Source organism: Larus michahellis, chromosome 15 (assembly GCF_964199755.1).
Source record: "Larus michahellis chromosome 15, bLarMic1.1, whole genome shotgun sequence".
NCBI lineage: Eukaryota > Metazoa > Chordata > Aves > Charadriiformes > Laridae > Larus > Larus michahellis.
In genome coordinates, this window is record NC_133910.1 from 11,516,292 (window position 1) to 11,543,699 (window position 27,408).

The following is a 27,408-nucleotide window of genomic DNA, read 5'->3' on the forward strand; positions in this document are numbered from 1 at the left end:
GGTTCTTACCATTTGTTTGTGTTTTAAGACAGATCCTTAAATGACAAGGATGGACAGGAGGCGTGATTTTCTTTGCTATATGACGCATTACATTTTGAAAACTATTGAATTGACTCTTACCACTTTTTTCCCCCCCTATATTCTGCTTGCAGCAAATCAATTACAAAAAATTGTCTACATGATGCCAACCTCTATAAAGAGATACACTGGACTAGGTTTACAGCAAATTCCCTTGTAAATTCAATCGCAATTACTGGATCCATGCCAGCAATTACAGATACAAATAGTTCCAGAAAGATGCAAGACTGTAAGAACATGTAACCTGTTTAATTAGTGTCAAGATGTTGCACATCTTAATCCAAATTCAGTAAAAGGCAGCTCTTAAAAGCCAATAACAGAATAAAGAAAATTGTGTGTCAGCACAGATTTCAGTTTTCCACTTAGGGAAATAATGAGTCCTCAGACTTTTACCTCTTCTTCTGGTTCATCCAGATTAACCCAGCGTTGCTTCTGTTCATCCCAAACAATCTACAAGGAAATGACAGTCAAAGATTAGGAGTTCAAACACAGCTGTTAAGGAAAAAAAACCCCAAAAACACATCAACAAAAAAAAGTAGCATTTTTTTTTCTTTTTGAGAAGCCAGTCTTGGAATAAGCATAATCTTAAAACTTTTACACACGTTTGTTTACTTGTAAAAACAATGTTTTGCTGGATGACAGATGAACATTTTGAACACTTTAAAACGTATAAAGGTTTTTGTGATTTAGGGGCCTTACTGATTTGTTCTTGTCATCTGGAAGGTGAGCTTCATTCTTTCCTTTTCCCATCAGCCAGCGAAACCAGTTTGCACCAGTCTAAAAATAAATTAATCTATTCAGTTAATTCTCTCAGCACTGTCTTTACAGACAGATTAAAAGAAACATGCATGCAACAATTCAGTTTCTGTTAGAGACTTAAACTCTGAGCCCAGAGTTACACCCAATAAATAGAAAGAGTTTAGTCAGGACCTCTTAAATCAGTACGCTGGACCAGGAGTTACCATGTATACTAACAAATCTCCTCTAGCTATAGCTACTTTTATGAGAAAATTTACCTTTTTAGGTGCTGGCTCCTTTTTTATTTCTTTTTTAGTTTCTTTCCCTACAGGAACAGAGGGAGAAGGAGAGGGCTGTTTTGCTGCAGAGTTGGATCTCTCGCGTCCCACAGAATGAGCAGAGGACTCTGAAGTCGTTCGTGATCTTCGTCCATAGCCCTGTATTACGAACAGACAGGAAAGTACAAAGTTGTCACTGCTGGAGTGATGGATTACATTTCATCTTGCTAAACAAAATCCTTCTTTGAGAAGTTAGGAATAGTAAGAGATACAAAAGCACATAAAAATAAACAAAGAATGAAAATTTAGCAAACAAAACAGCCTGCTCGTGGCATACCATATGTGCTGAAGACTGAGATGCAGATCTGGATCTTCGTCCTGGTGCCTGGTTAGATACAAAGCCAGGACATGCTTAATAAGCAAGCAGCTAAACATCTGACACGACATCCACTTTTTATCAAAAATTCCCACACAATTCAAGATATTCAAGACGGTTATTTGGGTACTTCTATCTCCTCCAACATGTAGGAGGTGCAGAAAAAGAGCTGAAGTCTGGCCAAGTAATTGCGCTATCCATTAAAAAGCATTAAAACAGGGCACTACTGTGCAGGCTAACCAGCCCATAAGAGGAAAGATGTAAAAATGCTGCACCAAGAAGTGGTTGCTGCATTTTTTCCCCCCCTCCAACATTAGGTCGTTCTTCTAATGTTTGTATAGCATCTCAAGCATAAAAAAAAAAATACACTGTCTATCAGTATGGTCAATTTCTAGTTAAAAAATCTCCCCATCCTTTATCAGTTGCCACATATATCGCTATTAAAAATGTTTATATTAATTCTTTCAAACAATTGTCACTTCAGGAGACTAAACTAACTTCCAAGTCCAGTAATATTTAAACACTGAAAATACTATATATTTTAAAAAGGGGTTTTGGATTTTAATAAACACCTTCCACGTTTCCAGTCATGACCAAGCGGTAGTCAATGCTCCGCTTTTAGAACTCAGTCACAGAACTGTTCTTTAGGGCCTGCTTGCCTCACTTGCTGATGTATGCTATAAGCTCTTCTGGCTATGAAGAATCATTCTGGGAGATGGGAGAGGAAGGCAGGGAAGATAAAGATAAATTAAACTCTTCAGACAACAGCTGGTATCCCCCCCTCCACACGCTTTCTAAAAAAAATTAATTCTTCTTAGAGAAGAAAATTACGGGTAAAAATTTCTACTAGTTCTTCATTATTTATTCCAGTACACTATTGTGCTTGCAAAGATTTGCAATGCAGCTGACACTTGCTGTGGAGATGTATGAAATAAAAATACCATGCTAGCCATTCTGCCATAGAAATCCTCCTCTCTCTGTTCAGGGAAGGAGTTTTGTGAAGGAGTCTCTGGGGCAATTCTCTGCATTCCTTAAAAAAAAAAAATAAAATAATTCGATTATGTTAGCGAGAGGAACATAACAACAACAAAAAAAGAGAGCCCCCAAACACCACAGGCAGGATGAACACTGTAACTTTCCACAGATGTTTCTGTACCATTACGTGGTGGTTTTAAATTTTCATTACCCTTGACTTACTACTTTCTAAATATTGAGACATTTTGCATTGTTCCCAAAAATACTTCATTCCCCTTTTAAGAAAGGAAAGCTATTTACTAAGATCCCAGACCTGTTTCCAGGTTTGTCGGCTCTTCTGACCGTGGTTCAGTTTCTTGTGGTGGCCCTCCTGGTGGTAGTGCTGACCCTAAATACACTGGTGATGGTTCAGTTCCATACGGATTTGAAAATCCTGCAGGTGCAAAGCCAGGTCCTGGACCAACAGGCTGAGAAGGTACTGAATAGAAAGGGACACTTCGGACAGCTTCCTGGTCACCAGGAGGAATCATAGCAGCTGACCCATCAAGGACAGCCTGAGGTACTGCAGCACAGGACAAAAAAAAACAACCAAAAAAATCAAGTTATAACTAAACAAGAGATTCTAGTGTATAAACCTTTTACCCTATGAATAAAATGATACAACGCGTAAGTGAAATCTCACTGTTTCTACCACCCTCTTAAGTGGTTTCTTATACCAGAAACCTGAAATGTTGATTTTCTCTCTGTCACGAAGAAGGATATGAAACACTAACCTGAAGGCATCAGCTGCACACTTTGCATCTGTTGAGCCATGTTGGGTAATAAGGATGCTAACAATGCATTTTCAGCACCTGGACCCACGTCACGGCCAACTCCTGCTCCATCACATTGACTAGCATGGTCTAATTCAGAGCTTGGTGTACTACATGCATACGGTGGTGGGGTGGATCTGTCTGTGTTATAAGCTATTGCACCCTCCTGCACAAAAAAGCAAGAACTTATTAACTGTACCAGACATTAAGTTCATAACCAAGGGAATATATAGCAAAGGAAATCTTAACGGTAAAAACAGCACACAATTTTTTTGTGTTTAGTCGAAAGAGTTGTCAAACATTTGCGGGCCAAGTTCAACCAAAACTTTTTTTTTTTTAAATTGGAATCTTAGTTAATTAGCTCAAGGTTCAAATTTCTAACAGATCTCTTTAAATAAATGGCAATTATTTCCACTCTGTTATAATCCAGCTACACTAATTCACACACAACTGTTTTTTTCTGGCAAGCAAGATCCTCTGCTTACAGCAGGAGTTATTGCAACCTAACAAGTCTTGCAATTCTCCTTGCATTACAGTACTAAGAAAAGCCTGATCTCCTATAACTATTCTGTATTGAATCTTAGGGCACTAAAGTGTGGTAAATCCACTTGGTTTAAATCATAACATTCGCACTTTACGACATGAATTTATCATAAGGTCACTCTTTATGTTTCTGTAATTAGCAGTATAAACGAAACCACTTTAAAAATGGGATTTACACTAATCCTTAAAAGATAATACTTCACGTTAAAAAGTACATTCTGTACCTTGATCTGTCCATCCACATGTCGAAGCCTTACTAACCATGAAGGTTCAATAAAAGATTCCTGTTCTGGTTTTTCTTTTATCTGTGGGTCAAACAGGCGTAGCTGTGATGACATCTGGAGAAAGAAATCATTGTAAATTTTAACCATCCAACAAAAGGCAACATTAGCCACAGCTTACCACCTACAATACAAAGCCACACACACTTTATTCTTCCTTACGTTACCTGGATTAGCTGGCCAATAAGTACAGGTGAATAGTAATGTGGATCTTTAAGGACAGTTCTGGAAATCACTTCACAATAATGGAAAGCCTGAGCAGCAAGCCCCATTTCAGCTAGTCGGCAAGCATAGATGAATTTGAAAACCTATGGAACGCAAACAGGTGAAATAAACCAAATGAACAGAACATTCCTAAAAGTATCAAATGAAAGGCAGTCTCTTATTTCAGATATCCCATTATCACATCTATACTAGTCAGGAAAAAAAAAGGTTAGGGAAAAAGCATTCAATTCTCTTATCCAATGGAAGTTATCTGTTTGTCTACAGCTACTGCTAACAAATTCTGGATTTTTCTTTTGGAATACAGAGTTAAAATAACAACAAAATTTAAAATTCAGAAGTTCAGAATGCATAGATGAAAAATGCAAAAAGGAGATTTAATTGACAACAGGAGAAAACCTATCTTGTCCTATGTTATCCATGAATATTTCATGTTACAATGGGTAAAGTGTTTGCTATGCTGAATACAGCACCAGAGATGAAAACCTTGCATAAACCTTGCCAAAATAAGAAAAGATGAAACAGCTCTTCACCTGGAAGTTGGGCAAGCAGCCAGGCTGAGTTCCTAGTGACTGTGCATATTCATAGGCTTCTGTTCTTTGAATGGCTTCATTGGTGGCAAACTTCAAGAACGGCAAGCTATTCAGGAATAGGAGAGGAAAAATACTATTTAACATTGAGATTACATACGCTGACAATATAGATCTGTAAATCAGAAATATAGCCAAAACCATAGGTCTGTTAGACACAGTATCAATAACTCCTACTCCTCAAACAAGGACAGGTCATCAAACAGTTATCTCAAAACCAGCTGCGGCTAGTGATAAGGGAAGCAGTGCAATTCAGTCTCTCAAGCCACTAAGCTTTCATTTTTGCATCTTAAAAGTTGTGTTTAAAAAAAAGAATAGGAAAGCCAGACCTGTGATTTGATCCAATTAGGACAAGCTTTGTTGTCTTCCTTGTGTAAACTCCAAAACCAACTTGGGCCATAAGGTAACAAAAATGAGCAGCATCCAGCAGGCCTTTGGAAGCTGTGGAGAAATAAGCAATAGAACTCTGGATATTTCCTTGCAGTGGCACATTGTAATTCAGTGTCCCATATTGTTTTGGCTTTGAATTCAAATACCTTCACAATAGAGACACAGCCATATAAAACTATTCCTCTTTACATTTTACACAGCAATTGCTTGTTTTCAAAAAAATAAGCTGAGTAATTAAAGCTTTCAGAAAGCTTCTCCTTCAGTCATCACCCTGTTTATTCCCCAAGAGTTACCAAGAGTGTCTCCCATGGTAGCAATGGTCCTGGATTCCAAGTCCACATTATTGGTCAAGTTGGATAACACCATTGCTAGATGAGGCCTCCAGTCTCCCCATTTCTCATCTCCACAGCACTAAAATTAGAAGAATTACTTAGTCAAATCAGTGACTGGAGCTCTGCATGGGTAAGTGTTTCAACCTAAAAAGGACCAAAACTTATCTGACATTCTAGGAAAAGCACATGGAAAGACTGCTATTGTGAACTACACTGCTCACTGCAGTTATGTCTCAAGCGCAGCTCACACTTGAATCTTACCGTGGATGCAGCTGGCATCCTTCCAGACATGAGCTGGTAAACAGTCTGCAGAGGGTCATTAATTGGGAGACTGTTGGCAAATCTACAGAGACATTATACAGAAAAACAAAACACAAACATGGGGTAAGCAGTTAAAATATACTTGAACAGTCAGCGGCAGTTAATCTAGCTTAGTTGAAGAGAAGGAAATGCTATTTGAAAATACTACACTGAATAAGCAATTGTCCAGTGGATAATGTTCAAAAGCAAAACATTAACTGGATCTGCTACTCTGACACAGGTCAGTCCAAGCTGGGAAAAACCGCAGGGTTCCCCCCACGCCAGCTGACTAGACTCAGTACATGGTTTCAGTAGCTCAGGGAAGCTGAGAGAAAGTTTTCCCGTCTATAGACAAAGCACGCATGAACACATCTGCTTCGTTCAGGCAAGGAGAATGAAGGGTACCACGAAGGGTACCACGAAGGGTACCACGAAGGGTACCACGAAGGGTACCACGAAGGGTACCACGAAGGGTACCACGAAGGGTACCACGAAGGGTACCACGAAGGGTACCACAGAGTTTCTTGGCTTTAACCAAGCCGACAGATGGTTTTCTGCAGTGTTTTCAAAGCCTGATAACAGCGCCTTTCAAACAAACCCAAGGATGACACTGTTCAAATGCCCCTTAAATGGAACAAGTAGCATAGAAAAGCCTCTCAGGTTTAAGTTTGCAGCCGGAAAACCCCAGAAAAAAAGAGTAACAGATGACAACTGAACATACAGGTGAAATTAAAGCATAATTCTTGCATGAGCTGCTAAGGATAACTCCTGATTTTGACGTTAAGATTTCTGAGCACCAAGTCCCTACCTCATTAGCAGAATAGACAGTCACATTGTATGTACTAAACAACAAGCAAATCAGTACCTGGTCATAACTCTTGCATGTGTTCTGTTGTCCATTTTGCTGGCAAGTAGCAGAGCATGACCCCATAAACCATGCTTCATGGCAGACTCCAAAGCATCCTAATTAATAGAGAAATTAGTTTCCTGGGGATAGCTTAACATACTACTCAGATAAACAGTGACTGTTTTACAGTGGTACTTCGCGACTGAATGAAAAAATGATTGTTTAGATCAAATACTAAACACATGACCACAATTTTGTTTTATATTATCACCTGTAGGGCACAACATTTTTCCGTACAGTGCAGTAGAGTGCCATGAAGTATTACAGGCACTGCAAGTTGCAAAAATGATTTTAACTGCTGTGTAGAGCCTTAAGATTTGTGAAAAATAAGTAAACAAAATAAGAACACCTATAGTATTTAGAACAACAGTATAAGCATTCACCTTCTTGCGGCCATAAAGCAGCAACTCTCTGAATCTCTCTGTCTCTTTCTCAAGACTGTCAATTGCAGTTACAAGACTGTCAGTGAGAAATGAGAGCTGGGCTTCGCCAGATTCCTCTTCCACTTGTTCCAAAGCCTCATTAGTGAAATCAATCAGATTTGCCTCATTAGGGGACTTCCCAGGAAGCCACACCGTTTTATGATCTCGGAGCAAAAGTTCAGCCAGGTCTGTTCCCACAACAGTCTACAGAGGTGGAGAGAAAAAATAAAAATCTGTTATTTCAACATTGCCTTCATTTTATTTGTCGCTTCAATACAACCTATGAATATCAGCACCTCTGAGCATCTGAGAACAGGTAACCAGTTTACCTGTTCTGTGAATCTGTGGACTATTCCAAGATAAGCCACTACAAGCACATTACTGTCTTTTACATAAATACCATTTTGTGTCTAAAATATTTTAGGATAGACAAAAACTCAAGCAGTGAGACGTACCCCATTCTGCCTGCACAACAGTACAATGAAGTCCCAAAGCAGACTTGCAGATTCTTTGTCGATTAAATTTTCATTCTTAAAGCACTGTGTAGCTTTATTTTGTGCAAAATTAATAACATCCACTTTATGCGTGTCATCCCTGAAATAAAAAAAATTAAGACGTTTTTAGTGAGATAAATGTAAACATGCAGATTATTATTGTCATTAGTATGAGGAATACATCTAAAGCTCACGTATTATTTAAAGCAGGTGAAAAGCCATAAATATTTTGAGTCAGTTTAAATCCCATAATTTGCAGACAAGTAAGAGTTTGATGAAGAAATGAAACTGAATGCATGAAAGTTATTTTTGAAATCTGTAAGAACATACTTAGCAAGAGGACCAGGAAATGCTCTCATCTCTTCTTGCTCTGGAGAATGTTGTAACATAGTCTAAAACACAAATATAAACCATAAGAAACTCTTATAACTATGAATTATGCTTTTTAATAATAAAACCCCCAGACTTAAACATAGCCTCTAGTGTAATTAAGCCTATCGCTCTTAAACTAAATACACACCATGACTTGCAATCTGCACAAGGATAAGAAGTGACAAAATTACTTCACATGCGAAGGCATTCTGTAGCATAATAGAAAAATCTGCCTCATGTCTCCTTAGTAACTTCCCCAATGCTGTTCTAGTACTTGCATACAATTCTACTTTCTTCTAGTGACATTTTACCAATGAATTCTACTCTCATCACGTAAGCCTGTCCTTCCATGTATTTTCCATTACTAGAGTACTGCATTTCTTTGTAGAAGCACAAGAAGAACGAAAATATCTCCATGATATTTAATCCCCAGTCCACCTAGACGGCAAGCAGTTCTTAGCCCTGCAGAGAATGTACAAGGACAATGTTGTCTCTATGAATGGCAATACATTAGAAACAAACCAACACAATTTCAGCTGTTCTAGGATTTAAGGATTTTACCTGAACAAAATTAGAAGGAGCTGGATGATCTGGTCATGACTACATCACCTCTCAGAGGAAAAGAATTTTTAAAGTTACTGTTGTACTTACAGATAAAGATATATGCATTGATGTACTAAAAAAACCCCAAACCTAGGAAGATACACATCCAAGTTCTCTACTCCCCTTCCAAAAGAAGGGCCTGTAATTCTACCTACTCCTTTTCTTTCAAACTTTACCTCCATACTGTGTATTTCAACCAGAGCTGGCTGTCCTTCTGAAGGCAGGTTTGGCAGCACTTTTATTAAGAAGCCCCCAGGACCAAACCTAGCACAGATATGAGGCACTGAAAATTTCTCAGGCGTTGAGGGCCTTAAAGGTGCTGAAATGGGAAGAAAAGATAAAATAAGAACAAGCAGCCTGTCTTGCAACTAAATAAACTTGCTGATGTATTTATCCAATTCAGTAATCCCGCAGTACTAGTGGAGAAAACCCTGCCATTCAATTTAGCTAAACTTTATAAGCAACAATTAATCAGTTCCATTATAGTCCCAAAGATCTTCTGAAGATTTGCAACAACAAGAACAAAACTAGACTATAGAACTTCAAAATCCACTCATTTTTTCAATGTGGGGGTTTGGATTGTTTGTATTGGACACATTTCTGTGATCTCTGTACAAATATATGACGCATCTTCAAAGAGCTAATGATATACTTCAACATACTCTGGAAAAGCTTTTCCAGAGAAACAGTGTTTTGTTCCACACCAAAAGGGTAAGAAAAATTTATGGAAAAATCTGAAGTTTAAGTTAAACTTTAACCATTCCCCACGAAGCACAAGCAGTGCAGTTAAAATCTATCCAAAAAGACATTTAGAAATGTAAGTATGCAGTATTTAATAGCAAACACTCCCCAGCTACTACTGTTCTGTGATATACCCAGTTTTCAGTAAGCAAGTTATCCTTGAAAAGGAAACAAAACTTTGTGTGTACATACACTGTAAAACAGCCTATTTTTTTTCCTTTCAAGAGGCTCAATGAATACATGAAAGGCATCCCATATACTACAAATACTAACAGAAGTGCAAACTACTACTGGTAGACAACCTCACAAGCACAGCGCCTTCCCTCCTCCTTCCCCAGTGGTGCCAATACCTTGTTCTACAGCTGACCATCCAGTTTCAGTCGGGTAGCCATAATCTGTAAAAGGCTGTTGTCCATCAAAGTTAGGAGCATATCCGCCATATGGATAATCTGCGTGGAGCGACACTGCCTGCGCAGTAGTTTCATACACATTAGCCGTTAGATCATGATTACTTCTATACAGCTGGCTCTAAATAGATCATATTAGTAATTGTTAGCAGAGAGCATGAAGTTACACAAAGCAAGACTGCAAGCATGACTCAAGACAGTAAGCATTACCCCCAGCTTTGATTCTTTATGCTGCTTGTAAACCAGGCTTACTGCATCATTGCATTTGAGAAAGCTACCCTGCAAGGCACCTGCAGCAATAGGCTACAGAAGATAATTAATATATTTTAATGTTCTCCCTCAGTGTTTTTACTACCATTTGATCTGTTCACATCCAAATATGTTCAGTTCTCTCATGACAGAACGTCTATATGCTTGTGTGAAGAATAACATTATAAAATGAGTTACAGGTTCAAGTGTTGCTGTACCTGCAACTATGGATCAGAACCAGCGCTCACCTCTGCTGTAATGCTTTGACAGAAAATCTCAACTGATTAAACCTGATGAATGCCTAAATGATTTCAGGTGCCTAAAGATTAATGCCTAAATGATCTCCAATACTACTTGCAATATTCCTAAATGAATTGGGAGTTCAGACCGGAAAACCACCTAAACTTCCAAGAAATATGATGAACCAACACGTGAGACTGCAGCTAAAATGACACATTCCTCTAGCAAAGACTGTACCTCAAAAATTACCCAAATATTCCATGTTTTTCAGGTATTTGTACTTATGGCATAAGTAGATGACGAGTCAGTTAGATTCGTGTTTTGCTTTTAAAATCAAAATAGCATCATACAAATATGGAGTTAATCTTTTAAGAGATCCCAAGTTCAGTAATAGCATTCATGCTTGTGATGAGAAAAATGACCTAGCACTGAAAGCCAGACACATTATCAAATACAGCGAAGCACAATAAGGGCAAAGTTCTCACAAACAGCAAATGGATTCAGTAGAGGAAATTTTCCATTTCTGTGTGTCTGGCAACTTGCACAGCTGAGTGATGATTTTGGTTAAAGTTCTCAACAACTGTGATAAATATTAAGTTCAAAACTATATTACAAAACAGCCTTAACTTACAGAATAAAAGTTTTCAAAATACGTATTCCCCAAGCTAAACCCAGAAATATTTCCATATTTCACCCACCCCAACATAAAGACCCAACTCAGCTGAAAGAATCCTTGATGTGACCATTTGAAACTCACTTGTTGAGAGCGAGAGCTGAAACTACTTTGGTGACTGTGAACACTGCGGGAGCTACGGAGACTATGACCAGAATGTTCACTGTGGACACTGCGTCTATCAAATTCATCACCATAAGGATCTCTATGGGGTTCAGATTCATCATCAAAACTTCCAGTAAAACGAGGATCATATCTCCAGTTATCTTCGTATCGGTCATGTCTGAAGAAGAAACATACAAGCAAAAATGAACAAAGCCACCCATACCCTTGAGGGAAGTGACTTCACTGCATACCTGTCAAGAAAAAAACTGCACCTAACTTCAGAATGGCTTTTGGATTATTTCCTAGGTTGAGGTTTTTATTACAGTAAACAAACTGACATTTCTTCAAGAAGTTCGTCCAGAGTATTCAAGATCAAAACCAACATCATACTCTGTCTGTTCCAGGAAAAACCACAGAATGTTCACCTGATTTGAAAACAAGTCATACTGCCTAAATCCTTTTCTTAAGGGTGACGTGACAGCTCATCTGTTTTTCCTCAATGACCTATGTTAAAGCCACAGAAAGGACCAGCAACATCCATGTGTAATCCTGCATTTTAATGGTCTGTTACAGGATGCATCTGCTTTCCTAAAGAATATTGAGAGGATTTTACTTAGAAAGCTGCAGGACACCCTGAAATTCTGATGCCTGATACAACTACCACAACAGTTCATAAATTTTGAAGGCTTTGGGGCAGATCTTCAGGCAAATAGTATTTCTGTTAGTGCACAAGCAAAGCTTCAGCCTTTGTCTTAACACTCACTGCCATAACTTGATTTTCTGGCTATGGGGGGCTCAGCCCTGTAGAAACCAATACCAGATTCTCCACCTTCACTCAGACACACACCCATTCTCTGATAGTCACCAGCATCCAGGTCCCATGCTGGCCTAGATCTGGAAAGAGCACTGAGAGGACACGGGTCGAATGGACAAACCTGTTGCCATATGGATATGCTTCTCTCTTCTGGTAAGGGTTGTGTTCACCATCATACCAATACCTCTGATCATAACTTCTAGGATCTCTGTATCTGGGGTCATATGCTGATGAGTAACGTTCCCAGCGACTTGGATCTTTGGAAAATAAAAAGAAATGGTGTAGGTATTGGAAGCCGTTATCTATAACCTTTTTCTACTCCTTTCTTTTTAATTACAGGCTGATTTGGTCCTGAAGCATATAGCAAAAAAAAAAAAAGTACTTAAAACTACATAAATACATCTACTTATTTTGACTTTAAAAAAACCAAACAAAAACCAAATCACTTTCACACCTTTCAGAGTATTATAGTTAGCTAGATACTCTTGAAGGGATAGTGTTTACTATCAGACAGACAGATCTTTTCTAACAACTTTAAAACTTGATCACAACATGATAATAACAAATATTAACAGAATCTTTGTGATCAGTCTTCAGAGCATCATGCTAGATGTCTCAGGATGTGGACAGATGTTGCTTAAAATCCCACCAGGAACTATACAAGCAATTATCTTCAGATTACCACCGCCAGTACGTCTCTGTGAGCATTCAGATAATTATGGACAAAACCAAATTCTAGTCCTGAGTCAATTTCTGTTTACACCCACCTAAAATTTACTTTAGAAGCCTGTCTGCATGTTACCCACCAAGGATACACCCCAGTGACTGACAGGCTCGCAACACATTGAAGAAAACTATTCTGTAGACTTACAAGGGTGTGCTTTCACAATGGAAAGGCAAATTGAAGGCTGGGAGTGAGGAAAAAAAACAGTTTCTTTTCTATTTACTACTTCTACTGAATAAAAAACATACAGGAAGGATAGCATGGTATTAAGAACTGAAGTAGGCCCAAAGATCAATTTTCATCAAGTATAACTTTATTCTTGCTGGTTGTGGAAAGGATATCAGTGTTATTAATATGGAAAAATATAGTAATTCTCTGATCTTGAAGTTCCTCTTCCATATAAATCTTTGTTTAAACCTGCAATTTTCTACAGAAAAACTCAAGAGTTTGTTTTGACACCTTACCTCCATAATCATATGAGTTTGGGTAATAGCCTGGATAATAATCACTCCATCCACTTTTTGTATAATAATCTTCAGTATACCCTTGCCTGAAAGAAAGCATGCAGGTATAGTTATTATTCCTCCTTTGACCTCTTCTAAAGTCAGCACGAGATATGAAGAACGATACGCCACAAGGTAGAGTTTCATATTTAAAATAATGCATTTACAGGAAATCAAGGAATTGTAAAATTAAGACTCTACAAACCAATGTATCATTAACTTGCTGTGTGCCATAGAAAGCTGACAGCCCCTACTTTACAACAATTTAGTGATTTTTGTAAACTGCATCAGTGATAAGCTTAATTACTTATAGACGATTTATCACAAAAACTACTGCTATAATTAGCATCCTTTGAGCTGTCTCAACTGAGAAGTCAGTAACTTAACAAGTAATGAAATAATTGCTCCCTCTACTTTAATGGTGTTTTGTTATACATCTTATGGTGATGAAAAGAGGACTATGGTCTGGAGAAGAGGTCATGAAAACGGGTCAGGACATGAACTAGCACTCTCCTAGTTAGTTCTGAACAGAATGTTTCAGCCTCCAGGGCTGCCATTACGGCGTCTGTCACCAGTGTTAAATACAGCCAGAAAAGAAACAAAACCAAAGTGCACTACACCTTTCTTTGGGTACCTGGCCAAAGAACTCAATACTGTATCACCTTGTTCAACTTGGAGCTGATGCCAGCATGTTGCTGGCAAGCGCACAGAATACTAACATTGTAGGGCCAGCACTACCCTAATCTCAATGCTTTTTTTTTTTTTTTTCTTTCCTTTCTGCACTCAGGCTGTTTCTCAATATCAGTTTTTCAGTAGATGCAGCAATGTTTTGAGTGTTAGCACATCCTTACATTTAATACTTCAGTGAATAAATGAAATAGCATTGAGATGCAATTGTAACACAGCACATCACTACTCAACTAATTTGAGGCATCTTCTAGGTTATTAGCCTTCTCAACAGGCTTGGATGGACAGCAGCATGTAGGAAAGGCTTGTTTTTCATTACAGCAAATAAATAGAGAAGCCCGAATAGAAGAAAAAACTCATTTACAGACCCCGTGTTAGAATACTGATTGTCCAAATGAACAGAACAAGCAAGAGAACCTAACTAAAACCAACACATCAAAGTAAGAGTCAGTGCATATATATACAAAAGATAATTAGAATACTTTTGATGGAAAAAGAAAGATCTGGCCATTACTTGAAGAAATCATGAACCTTTATTATATGCCATTTTTAGGACACCATCCCTCAATTTCTGAAAAAAAGCTAGAAGATGAATGCTAGATGAAAAATGTAGTGTCTACATATATGTATGTACACATATATGTATATACATGTGTTTATATCTACACATGTGTATAAAACTCACAAACACACATATGTACACATACACGCACAGGAGGTAAAGACATTTAATGCTAATGTGGAATAATGGGAACTTTCATGTTCCTCTACAACTGATCGTGCAAACTCCAAAGTGGCCAAGCAAGTCAAGCGATGCTCCTCCCTGGAACGTGCGGGAAGTTTGCTAACACAGCACCTACCTCTGCAGAGGAGGAGATTTGATCTTATCAGATCAGGTTTATCCACCCAACCAGTCTTCTCAGTCTCCTTCACAAAAATATTCCCCTCCCCAAACAGAGTTTACAAAGCTGCATCATCAACACTGGTACATTGAGGGAATTTCAGACATGCTATCGCACTGACTTTGCTACTCTCATGCTCTGCTGCCCTGCAGTACCGTACCTCAGCCTACATCCAACTGCACTGCCACAGCTACTCGTAACAGGTTTTGATCTGCCCAATGCCACCTATAGGAATTTCAACCTCTTATGAAAATAGTACCTAAGAAGAGTACACACCAAGAAGTGCTACTAGAGGTTGTTATCTCATCACAAGATCTCACAGTGCACTTAGATTCATTTAAGATGATGATAAAAGTTATCACTTGCACCTACAGCCATTGTTTTGTACTCCTCCAGGCCAATATACACCTCCTATAATCTTCCAGAGGTGGTAAGCAAAATGTTATGTTTTTAATTTGAAGACTGCTCCACGAGCGAACTACCAACAAAACCAGACAAATACTGCAAAGGCTTTCATCATTTCCAGACAGATAACTTGTTATTCTCTCTCGGAAACCTGCAAACCCACCCACCAGATAATGCAACAGTAACCTTTTGTCATTAATTTGAAGTTCAAACAAATCACTTATGCAATAACCATCAAAAAGCAGTCATCCCTGGAAGGTAATTTGCTGCTTCTTGCTTGACAGATAATAGAGATTTCATTTCTGCTTTTTATTTAATATTTGCAAGTAGCACCTGAACACATTGTTTCCCCTCTCTCAAATTTTTTTATTTCATATAATCAGAAAGACCAAGGCTTTCAAGTTTTCCTAATCATGTGCTACCTGCATCAAAACCTGTCGTGAAGTCAGCAGGTGAAATGTGCCCACATAGCACCACAGATCACAGTTTTGGAGTTTTGTGAGAAAGCTTATCCACACAGCTGAAGTAATCATCAGACAGATGATTACTGACACAGAACAAGGACGCGCTCACTTGATTCACCATCTCTGCCTTCTGAACATCTGAAACATCGTCTATCAATAGGCCACACGTATTGCTACGCTTGCAAGCCAAATCCCCGACCAATGTGCAAAAGCGCCATTAATTAAGAGAACTAGGGGCCACTGCTTCAGTGCTAGACAGAAATGAAACTACTATTGATTAACAAACCCACGGCCTGCTCTTTCACAGCACACATGAAAAAGAGCTAACCTCAGCACCGACTCCATCGCAGTGACATCCTGCCTGGCAGAAATGCCAACAACCACCCAGAGAACTGAATGAAAGGAGTAATAAAGCTTTGTTAACAGAAAAGACTGCGGAATCGTATCCTTTTCAGACATTACATTTGATACCATCTGTTCCTATGGCAGCACACAATGAGTTTTTGAACTTCCTCACTGCAGCTTATGCTATAAAACTTCAACAGGCATCATTACACTCATTGTTTCGGGATGTACCAGATCTTTACTCAATTTAGGAATTGCATACCTAGAAGAAGGCCTGTCAGAGCAGTGACTAGCTCTGGAACTAGGACGTTCAGGCTCAGAATACCGATAGCTCCCAGGCTCCATATAAGCAGTGCCGGTGCTATCATAGTGTCTGTACCGTGGGTCATACTGTCCGTAGCTATCCTCCTAGAAAAGAGATTGACATGTAAGGTAAGAGGCTTCCCACCTCTAAGAATAAACCTTTAAAACCAAACAAATCACCATACGCACAACTGTGATACCTGGAGAGATACAGATCAATAGACTACGGTACAGCTTTCAGTATCTGTTATGGCAAGTTATATTCAAGTCCATTAATATCCTAAACTTAAGAAAAAAGATTACATCTGGACTAAGGGCAGTTCAACCACTATTCTGGCCACTCTGCTGAACTGTCAATAATTCAGGCAGCAGATGGGAACCAAATTTGAAGACCTGGACAGCTAAAACAGTTGTAACTGCCAACTTTTTCCAAAGAAGCAAATAAATTCCTATCAGCTGATACCTCTGCCAACTGGAACTGGTATCAGCAGCTACTTTAAGCTTTAATAATCTTTGTAAGTTTTGTTACTCCTATCTGGATTTTCCCTACAATTAAATACTTAACATGAATGCTATAATGAATGTTGATCATGACAACTGTTTAAACTCCTAATTCAAAGATGAAAATTACTAACACATTCTGAGGGTAGAGGAAGGGGAAAATAAAAACTTACCATGTAATAAAGATGTGCTGCTGTTCTGGGGTCTGCAGGAGGATAAGGTGGCGGATATGGAGGCTGGTAAGCATCATAAGGATGTCTATAGTAGTAGTAAGGGTTCTGGGGTGGACCAAAGGCATCCTGAGGAGTCTGAGGCAAGGACGGACGCTGCAGGTCTTGTTGCACATTTGGCGTGACTGACTGACTGGTGGCAGTAGAAGGGGCTGTGGAAGTTGAAGCACCCGATGGCTGTCCAGACACTGGTTGCTTATCAGGACTCGTCTGATCGTACCTTGCTGTCAACTGCACTGAACTTGCCTCTTGGGGACCCACAGGTGGAGGATGGTTACTCAGCACCTGCTTCTCATGCTGCTGTGATGCCTGCATGGCTTTAGTCCCTGTGGCAATCTGGTAGTTTGAAGGAACCGAGGACTGCCCAGATGATGTTGGTTGCTGCATTTGAGCTGCTTGCATTTGTGGTTGAGGTGGCAATGCTCCCTGTACAGCCCTGTCTGAGACAGCCTGATGCTGTACATCTTTTGTCACCTGTTGATAGAAATGTTGTTCGTCATGCACCTCAGGACCCACCTGACCAGCACTACCAGCTGACTGTTGAGGATATACTGGACCACCAGAAAGTGACTGATTATGCACCTGTACAGAATTACTTGCACTGCTTTTCTCCAACATCCGTGATACTGTAAAGTCAAGCACTCCAGCAGCTTCTTCTTTGCTATTTGAATGATTTGTAGAATTATTAGCCTGTACTACAGAATTAACAGGGGGTACCAGTGCACTTGCACTTCCACTGGGGAGATTCATACCAGGAGAAACGGATGAGTTAGACCCTGGCTTGCTAGCAAATTCAGGCACAAAACTTTCCATATTAACATTCTTTTGCCCTTCTGGGGCCAAATTAAGCGGAGTTTTCATAAGCAAGTTTGCAGGCTGATTAGAAGCAGTATCAGAGGAATTAACAGGGCTTTGTAATGAATTATGTTTTAACAGATTAGTATTTGGAAGTGCACTAACTAACAGAGATCCAACTTGCATCACAGGTAATGGCATGTTTTCCCCAGAAATGATCCCACCAGCATGTGAAGTATGGGGACCCATTGCAGGCTTGTCCCCAACCCCAGAGTCCTTCATTGGCTGATTGTTTTCATTGCTGCTTAGCTGATTAGACAGAGAAATAGAAAAATTAATTGGCTGAGCCAAGTTATAGCTTTGATTAGGCTGAGCAATCAGGATAGGCTGATTTTGCAAAGACTCTGTAGGTGGAGAAGACAACAAACTTGCATAACCAGAACTTGCCTGAGACTGAAGTGCCTCCTCTTCTCCCATTTTGGGAGGATTCTCAAGATTTTCAGAAGATATATTTCCATCTTGGGAAAGATGCACAGCAATAGTCCCTGGTTTACTTGGCTGCTGATTAGACAGGCCTTCTTCTGGTGGCTGAATGACTTCTACAGTTTGTTTGGCAGGTACATACACTGCAGGAGCAGCAGGAGCCAGAAGAACATTTCCCCCAAAATTAGGTAACTCATTATGAGCCCACAGAGTTGTTGCTGGGCTATCACACTTCTTAACTGCTCCCTGAGCTCTTGTTGAGGACCTTCTCTCAGATACTGATTGTATGTTTTCCATAAGAGGTCCAGAGTGCAACATATTTCCAGCTTCACCAGTTACTGCAAGAGGCAGTGGGTGTACCTGAGGCATGAAAATAGTTTCCAGATTATCTGGCGGCTGTTCAAGGTTGCCTGGAGAAGCAGCCGGTACAGTTGTATTCTTGATATTCTTTTGGTTTGAGTGGTTCTCTCTTAATTCAACCACCATCTTTGCTTGGTCAATCTCTGCAGGTTTTATACCAACTCCATGGGACCTCACAGGTTCAAAAGAACTATTTGCACTTGTCTGAAATACTCCTGTGGGCTTAGGAGGACTTGGAGTTGGAGGTTGGGACAGATTACCATGGTAGTTCTTGCCCAGGTTTAGCTCACTTGAATCGCCCCCCAAAGGAGAGGAGTCAATCTGTTTAAAGAAGCTAGCAGAAGATTCTTCTTCAGGCTTCCCACTTTCTTGCTGAATAAACGTACCAACTTGCTCTTGAGGTCTTGCTGAGCTAGAAGCGCTCCTATGGCTAATGTTGCTATAGTTTGAAGATACACTATCTGGTCGGACGGGATGAGGTAATGAATCAGGTGCCTCCAAATTTGGTCCTCCTTCGGCATGGCTCACAAGAGCATTCTTTGGAAGCATCTGACCTGGAAAGGATCCATATCTGTACAAATCAGGACCAGCAGCAGGGGATGAAGCGTTGATGTTCTGTGGTTCACTCGGCAGAACTTCTTGGTTTTGAATGCACTCCAGGTTCTCAACATTTTCATACTGTGACCCACCATTCCCAGACGTGTCACCTATATGTGCCTTGTCATCACTAACAAACATAGAGTGCTTAGCAGCCTGTGGCTCCTGCTGACTTACAATTTTAGGAAAGTACTGGACGTCCATTCCTTTTTGTACCATCTCATTGGCTGAACCTGTACCAAACTGTGCCTGAGAGAGAACATTAGCTGCAACTCGCTGAGGATGCACTGGCTGGTGATACGAGGATGCCGAATTTGGCTGATAAGCATCAAACTCTGTTTTCTCAACTATGTAATTTTTTTCAGATGACAGTATTTCTTCATTTTCTGTCTCATCCCCTTTGAAAAACATGGAGAGAGTTCCTGAATCTCTATCTGTGGGAATAGGTCTATTTGATGTTTCAGACATATCTGGAGACTGTTTTTTGGGGTTATTTTCCTGAGCTGTGGGAACGACGAAACTGGAGTCTTGCAATGGTGGCTGTGAGTAAAACTGTTCCTGGTATGGCTGATTTAACCAAGTATTAGGCATTTCTGTATTCTGCCTAAACACATTTCCAGGCTGGATGCTGTTCACATGATGACTGCTATTTGCAGAGCCATTTTTCCCATTCTTTTCACAACCAACAGCTAAAGGTGCTTGCATGGTATTTTGTGGAATACCTTGGTGTACAGGACCCTGCTGTAAATTTGCCTGCGGAGGAGGATGAGAAGAACTAACAGAAGACTGAGAAATGTTATGAACGTCAAGCTGAGAAGATGGCTCAGGATAGGGCACAAAATTTCGAACTGGAGACTGCAGGTTACCTTGAACAGGCCTCCACTGAGACACAGGCTGCTGAGGAGGTGGAGGGAAGAGTGTTGTTGCAGTGGGTCCTGAAGAAACATCATTTGGATCTCTACTAACATCTTGTCTACCTCCAGGTTTGTTTGATGCAGACACCATTCCAGGATGCGCACTGAAAGAATTTTCAACTGCTGCTCCTGTACTATAATGCAATGGTACTGCAGGCCCACGGAGTCCAAGGTCTGCATTCGGATTCACTTCTGCAGTACTATTTATAACATAACCTGGGGACAGTGAAGGAACTGGAACATTAGAAAATGTACTGGTATTTATTCCTGGTTGAGATACAGGAGCTGATAAAGACGTATGCAGTCCATGAGGACTGTCCCCTGCACGTGACGGTGAAGTATGCATAACAGCTGGCTGTGGAAACACCGCTGGGGAAGAGCTTTGCATAACCAATGCATTGCCCTTGGATGGATTATCTAAAGGGGAACCCTGTGGAGTTTGTCTGCCAAATGCAAAAGGGTCTGTCACAGGCTGCACCGGGGCAGCTGTTGCATTTGCTCGCTTACTGAGCGAGCTGTTTCTCCAGTATGCATTCCGAGCAATGCCTGCAGGAGGTGGAGCTGCTGCTCCTGCTGGAACAGTCTGTGGAGGCTGCTGCATGATGGCCTTCTAGCAGGGTCAGATGCCAGATGAAAAACTAGTAGTGGATGCTGTAGACGGATTCCTTCTTCCACCCTGATAAGGCAAAAAAGAGAGCAAGTCAATTTCCTTTCTCATGATACATGCAGTACCTAAGCAATTTTTATTTTACAAACAAAATTACTCAAAGAACTTGAAGTGGAAAATGTCTGTTCTCCAGAATGCATAAGAAATTTGCATATAACATTGTATTTCTAAATCCAAGTCCAGTATTAATGAAGCTTAATGCTGTGTGGTAACAATGCACATTATTTAACTGTATTAACAAATAGTTTCAAGTAAGAGTAACTGAACACAGTTCAGTCCTGTACAAATGTTAAAATCTCAGACTGTTAAAGCACCCATGGCTGCACACTGTTACATCTAGCTCAGCACACTGCTACATTTCCCAACATTTGTTTTAAGCAGAAGTATGCATCACAGACAAGACACAGCAGCAGCCAGCCTATACAGAACCTGCAAGCACTATGGCAAGTTCAACTCAATTGTAAAGAGTCAAGAAATTATTATCTAACTCTAATTCAGTTAGAGATGATCTTCAGCTCCGTTGCACTGTTGCTCAATGTGAATGGAGCCTTTTACAGGTAAGATGAGAAGCGAGCATCTCAAGAAAGAACTCATCAGATGTTATTCCCCTCAACAGAATGCAGTCCATTTTTGTTTTAATAAAGAAAACACTGTGTAGGACAGTAGTGTTATTTAGAGAAAGGCAACTAGGTTTTCATCACAAACATTCTCTCTTCTAGATGAATGCTGTATAATAGTAAAACTGCATGTAAGAATATAAATGACAAACCAACTCCATCCACCTATTAATCAATGTTCTCACTTTAACACTAGTGGGACTCTGGCACACTATCAGACAGAAATACAGACAAGCTGTATTTCAGGGGGAAAACAGTAATCACAGAAGTATTCCAACATTGCCAGCAAGAATTCCAAACAATTCCAGTTAGGAATTTGGTATAGAGGAAGTTCAGTAAATTAATCTGGGGAGGAGGGAAGCTGACAAAACTAGACTTCTTCTTCAGTACTTGTCCAGTTCAGCTCAGTGAAGCTTTAGCAACACGTTGATAGTCTTGTTTTCTAACAGTACACAACAAATACGGTTTATATCACGTAAAGTGAAGTACCCACGGCAATTGTTTCATACCAGATGCGCTTCTGTTTATAGAAGACAGACAAAAGCTGTGCAATTTTTAGTTGCTTGGGTTTTTGTTTTGTTTTTTAAGACTCAGCACCTTCTCAGTAAGAGTAATAAAAAGGGAAGCCAGAAAAGTCAGATGTTTGTAATAAAGCCAAAATTTTAATAACTATAGGGAAGTTCAAATGCATAACGCTTCTGGTTAACAAAAATACATATTGAGTGAACGCTGTGTAACTACATGCATTTCATAAAGATTTATAAATAAAAAAATCCAAAAAAAGCATACTGACTGATACCACAGCATGATCTATACAGACTTTATCGGACATCAGTACAATTTACCCTACGGAAAAGTCTCTTCTACTCATCCCTGCAGAATCCAACAGTCCTATGTATAATCCAGGTCCCTCTTTCACAGGGCCTAAAGTACCAGGCAAGAGAGACAATTTCACAATTTTTTCCCCCATGCCCATATATTTCCTAGCCATATCTTAAGTTAAGATTTTGTAAATTTGTAAAAATTTGTGTTTTGTTAAAACAGGAAAGACGACCAGAAATTAAATTCAACAGAAAAGCATTACATAGAACACTTCATTAGTTTCATGCATTACTTGAATTTGTCTTCAACATTCTTTTTAAAAACACAGCTGCCTGTTGAATTCCTATCAAGGAATACTTAAAAAAAAGCTTTTAGTGCTTGGCAATCTTTTCTCCTAATATGATACCAACGTGAAGGTTTTCCAGCTGGCCAGGCTTACTGCCAGCCATGTTACCAGGAAACCCTGCCTTAACACCCACCTCAGTTTCTACATGCTTAAGAAACCCCATGCTGTTCTGGGCATCCCCATTTATTTTTCATCATGTTCTTTACTGGATTAACCTAAATGCAAAAACTCCTCTCTTCTCTCCAAATAAACTAGTGTTTTTATGCAACATACTGTGAAACAGAGAGGAAGAAAGCTAATTAAATCATCTGCCAAGACAGTTACCTCCTGGAAAGCACTAACTTAAGTGAACAAAACATTGATATCTATCTCAGAGTTCTGTTCTTAATAGAAAAGTTGTTTCTGAGCACAAAAGCCAACTTTTGCTTTTACAACTTAAATACCCACTTCCAAACTTCTAATGTGGACTTCACTCTTTCAAGTCTCTTATCAGATGTACACAAAGAAAAAAATCCTATTACTTTACTACATTTTTGTCACAACCAGTACCAGTAATTACCTAATTAAAATAAGTGAAGAGTTCTACCTTAAAGTGCTGGCTTGCCATTCCTATAAAAAGATCTCTAATGCTGTATTACAGAAGTTCAATACGAGGGTATCAGATTCCTTACAGAAGGAAAGTTAATATTAACAGACCGCACACAGTAGTAAAATGCATGCAAGATTTGAAGAATTAAGTCCAAATAAAATGAATGTGCCCATGTCAGGTAATTTAAACAGAAGATATCAACTTGGTGATACTGAACTACCCTGCCCCCAATCCAGTATTAACAGAAACACTGATTTTAAGAAATTTATACATGAGAAATAACTATGTAAGTTGAGAGCAATCAATCTCTGCTTTATCTAGTTTGGAAATTCTTAACTTTCAGCAGGTTTATTAGTAGATAATGCAGAGCAGCCTGCTAAACATTAGTCACCAGAAATAACAATTGCAGAAGGTGTTCCCAGACATGCCAAGAAAATGTTACTGAAGGGGGGGGGGGGAGGGAGATTAAAACCACCCTCTAGACAAGACCAGCAATAAATTTCACCTGACGAGCTCTAAGCATGACTAGTTTTAAACTCCTCTCTGAAAATTTATCTGCATGAAGGAATAATTTATTTGGGGGGAATTAATTTAATCCTATCTCCAAGGGACATAAGCTAAGTAAATTACTCTTAAACAAGAATAAGTATGCCCACGTTACAGAATACTAATATTAATACTCACGTGCATCTACATATATATATACACACATTTGCACACACCTGTGCATGTACCAAAAAATAAATAACATGTTCACATACATAGATTCCTAACGATGAGAACAAAGTGAATAAAAAAACCCCACTGCAATCCCAAAGACAAGAACAGCTGGAAAATAAGGTTTGCAGCTTTGAAAACCAGTATCTGGGACACAAGTTTTTCAGATTTTTTTTTTCTATGTAGACAGCTGCACATCCGCAAACACGTGGATGACAATCAGACTGAACACATTCCACATCTTTAGTACTGCCGATAGCTTCCTACCGGCTCTCTCATAAATAGCAACTATAGTTACAAATGTTATTCAGCAAAAAGAGCTCTTTACAAATCAAAAGCACAGAGTTTAATATGACTTATAGACAGCGGCAGCATAAAACATTCCTACTTGTTTTGCTAAAGAGACTGACCACCAGGCCATTGCACCAGCAGGTCCTGAACACTTTCACCGTACTCCTGAGTCAGCACCAGTTGCTGCTCCAATAAAGCACAGACCTATGACACCTGACAACTCGAAAAAACCAACCCTGACTGGCGAGAAGTATTGTGTCTCGTCAAAGGAAATACACGATACCGAAACGCCAGGCGATACTTTTGACCACAGGATCTCTTTTTCTCTCCCCTCCCTCGCCCTCCCCACCGCACGAAATCTTACTGACAACACCCGCAGCGTGCGCGACCAGCCCCCCGCCGCACCGCAGCCGACCCAGAACAGCCCAAGCCCCACCGGAGAAGCCGTCCCGGCAGCACCGCCCCACCGGCCGCGGAGCCCTTCCACCACTCAGCCCAACCGGTGGCAGGGGTCACCTCCCGGGCCGGCCAGTGACCCGCCGCCTCCCTGCCCCGCGGCCCACCCGCGCTGAGGCACGGCGGCGCCGGGGCAGCGCCAGCCCCAGGGCCCACAGCCCAGGCCCCGGCACTCCACCCGCGATCCCCCAGCCTTCTGACTGTCCCCGGCCCAGAGTCCCGCTTCCCTCAGCCACCCCTCACGGTACCTGGCAGCCCCTCCCGGGCAGACGGAGGTCCCTCAGCAGCGGGCGCCGCCTCCCCTCACGGCCGCAGCACCGGCCACCGCCATCTTGGAACATCCGGCTGGGAGTTCCGCCGCCGCCGCCGACGTGTCACGCCGCGCCGCGCGATGACGCCACGGCCGCGCGCGCTTGTTTGTGTTTCTCTCCCGCCGGGTCCCCCCGCCCTTCCGCCTTCCTTTAAAGGGAAAAGGGGGAAGGCAGAAGTGTCGGAGGGTAAAAAAACCCAACCACTAAGGGCGGAAGCGGCCTCGACGGTGCGGGGCTGGCAGCGCCACAGTGTAGCGCAGGCGCAGTACGGCTGCGGCCTCAGGCGTCGCTGGTTCGAGTCCCGGCTTGGGCGGCTGCGGGGGCTCCTGCCAGTTCGAGTCCCGGCTGAGGCAGTTCCAGGCGCGGCCGGTCTTCACGACCCGCCGGCTGCCCCCTCGGGTGCGGGCCTGCCGAGGGGACCCTTCTCCCTGGGGGGCACCTACGGTTTTAAGGCCCTGTCCGCCACGGGCCTCGCTCCGACCGGCCGGGGTTTGGTGGAGCGCGGCCTCGGGGGGTACCCGTTCCCCTCGGGCAGCCGCCGTGCTTGTTCCGGCAGTTCCGAGCCCCCGGGTTTGGCGGAGCGGGTGCAGTGGCGAAAGCGGCCGCCAGGGCGGGACAGAGGGCCGCGGGCCCCCGGCCGGCCTCGCCTTGGGCCTGTTTCTGTCATGGCGGGAGCTGAGGGCAGAGGGGCCGGGCGCCCCTCGACCGGACCCCGCCGCGGGGTTCCCGTCGCGCCGGTCCGTGAGGGCTTAGTTTGTGAAAGGATTTGAATCATGTGAAGGGATATTAATTGTGTGAAGGGATGTTAATCACGCGAACGTGTGGAACGCTGGCATACAAGCGTCCAAAAGCTGCAGCCTGGGTTCAGCCCTCCGCACACAGCTGTCCCTGGGATGAATTAACTCCAAGGCTTATAAAATCACTTCTCCAGAGAAGCATATGTTCCTGTGGTTGTTTGTTTTGGGTGGGTTTTTTTTAGACAAGATCACAGCATATCAAACAGTTATGTGCAAGTCTCAAGGTTTTCCCCCACTGCTCTGTGTTCCGGCTCTGCTTTGAGGGTCTCTTTCACACAAACATGAAGCTTTTAAGGAGAATTGATGCCCAAATGCGAGGAGGAGGTGTCTCGCTTACCGGGGTTTGCACCCAGGCGGTGGCCGTGCCGATGTTGTCACACTCTGCACCCAACAACAAGCCTTGGACGGGAAAACACAAACGACCTAAACAAACATCTTAATCAAGGGTCATTATCAGCGCGGTCTGCACACTTGGTCATTAATGTCCTCAAAGCCCAGCCCGAGCACGGGAAGCAGCACATTGATGCTGGTGTGGGAACCAGAGGCAGCGCTGTGATTTTTAAAGTGCTTTTCATCTCCCTCTTGTGTAGGAACGTTCTTATAAACCAGCTTGTCAAATACAATTTCCCTGCACAGGCGTGAATTGTAGATAAAGCCCTGGTCCTCCTTTGATATTTCCCCCAACAGGTGTAATCTGTGGAAACGTGATTTTAATTAGCCTGATTGGCTTTTAAAAAATACATATGTATTCTGTAAATACTGTCAACAGCTTATAGCTTTGTATTTACATTATGTATCTAACGCTTTTCATATACACTTATACATAGACAACGCGAACACTAATGATGGGATCTCACCTTTGCTGATCTTCTGATAAGCATGTGATCCTAAAGAATTACCATGTTAAGACAATTGATCCCTTTTTACCCTGAAGTTTTCTAACTGATTTGCTGAACTCAACAAATGCAGCCAGTTCTGGATTTGGGAGTGACCCATTACAAATAAAAGGCTTGCTGCGGGATGACGGCAGCGTGTGTCCTTCTCTCCTGCTTCATCGTTTTAGGTGGGTTACAACACAAATGATAATAACCTTTTCCCACTGAGTTCTGATAAATTACTCAGCCTTCAGGTTGCAGGCAGCCATAAACACAGCCCTGCCCCAGGAACACACTATTAAAAAGATAATTCTCTGGGTTTGGAAACAGGCTAAAGGAGAGTTTCGCGTATGAGTATCTGTATCCTGTATCAGGTTAGCTGACTCGGACAGGCTGAGCTTTATTTATTTACTCATATAGTTGTCGTGATTATTCAGACTACCCCAGTCACGTTAACCCTTGTGTAATTTGGGAGAGGCTTCACCTGAGATGAATTTGGCTCCTTTTGTACATTCTTAAGGGGGTGATTCCAGCTGCAGTAACAGTTCGGCAATCAGGGTTCAAGCAGCTGGTAGCAACTTTCTGAGCAAACAGGGATAGCCTGGAGGTAAAAGCAATACAGAGTAGCAATTTCTAAATGTCCCATCTAATTGAGCAGGAATAATGAAAACAAAGAATAAAAAAACCAAGCCCTCCAGCATGTAAACAAATAGTTCAGATGCACCGATTCTTCATAGCATCAACATACTTGCCATCGGAATAACT

At 41.2% G+C, this 27,408-nt stretch overlaps 1 protein-coding gene across 10 annotated transcripts in view; it reads right to left on the reverse strand.

Moving 5' to 3' along the window:
* The window catches only part of SEC16A (SEC16 homolog A, endoplasmic reticulum export factor), a 31,811-nt gene extending 6,596 nt beyond the window's left edge, over window positions 1-25,215 (reverse strand). For 2 of the 10 annotated variants that reach the window (XM_074608880.1, XM_074608878.1), the window contains exons 1-25: window positions 24,909-25,215; window positions 16,950-20,831; window positions 16,235-16,380; window positions 13,131-13,216; window positions 12,064-12,199; window positions 11,108-11,306; window positions 9,805-9,982; window positions 8,890-9,032; window positions 8,069-8,130; window positions 7,700-7,838; window positions 7,206-7,448; window positions 6,781-6,878; window positions 5,877-5,958; window positions 5,577-5,694; window positions 5,223-5,334; window positions 4,837-4,942; window positions 4,249-4,389; window positions 4,025-4,138; window positions 3,219-3,423; window positions 2,759-3,007; window positions 2,412-2,500; window positions 1,432-1,479; window positions 1,095-1,253; window positions 778-855; window positions 472-528 (exon numbers count right to left, since the gene is read on the reverse strand). In XM_074608880.1, the coding sequence (XP_074464981.1) occupies window positions 472-528; window positions 778-855; window positions 1,095-1,253; window positions 1,432-1,479; window positions 2,412-2,500; window positions 2,759-3,007; window positions 3,219-3,423; window positions 4,025-4,138; window positions 4,249-4,389; window positions 4,837-4,942; window positions 5,223-5,334; window positions 5,577-5,694; window positions 5,877-5,958; window positions 6,781-6,878; window positions 7,206-7,448; window positions 7,700-7,838; window positions 8,069-8,130; window positions 8,890-9,032; window positions 9,805-9,982; window positions 11,108-11,306; window positions 12,064-12,199; window positions 13,131-13,216; window positions 16,235-16,380; window positions 16,950-20,756 (6,795 nt within the window). In that variant the 5' untranslated portion in view covers window positions 20,757-20,831; window positions 24,909-25,215. Of the gene's footprint in view, window positions 1-471; window positions 529-777; window positions 856-1,094; window positions 1,254-1,431; window positions 1,480-2,411; window positions 2,501-2,758; window positions 3,008-3,218; window positions 3,424-4,024; window positions 4,139-4,248; window positions 4,390-4,836; window positions 4,943-5,222; window positions 5,335-5,576; window positions 5,695-5,876; window positions 5,959-6,780; window positions 6,879-7,205; window positions 7,449-7,699; window positions 7,839-8,068; window positions 8,131-8,889; window positions 9,033-9,804; window positions 9,983-11,107; window positions 11,307-12,063; window positions 12,200-13,130; window positions 13,217-16,234; window positions 16,381-16,949; window positions 20,832-24,908 lie in introns of those variants that run through there. The other 8 variants (XM_074608883.1, XM_074608879.1, XM_074608885.1 and 5 more) reach the window with 7 other exon arrangements.
* Window positions 25,216-27,408: the final 2,193 nt, after the last annotated feature.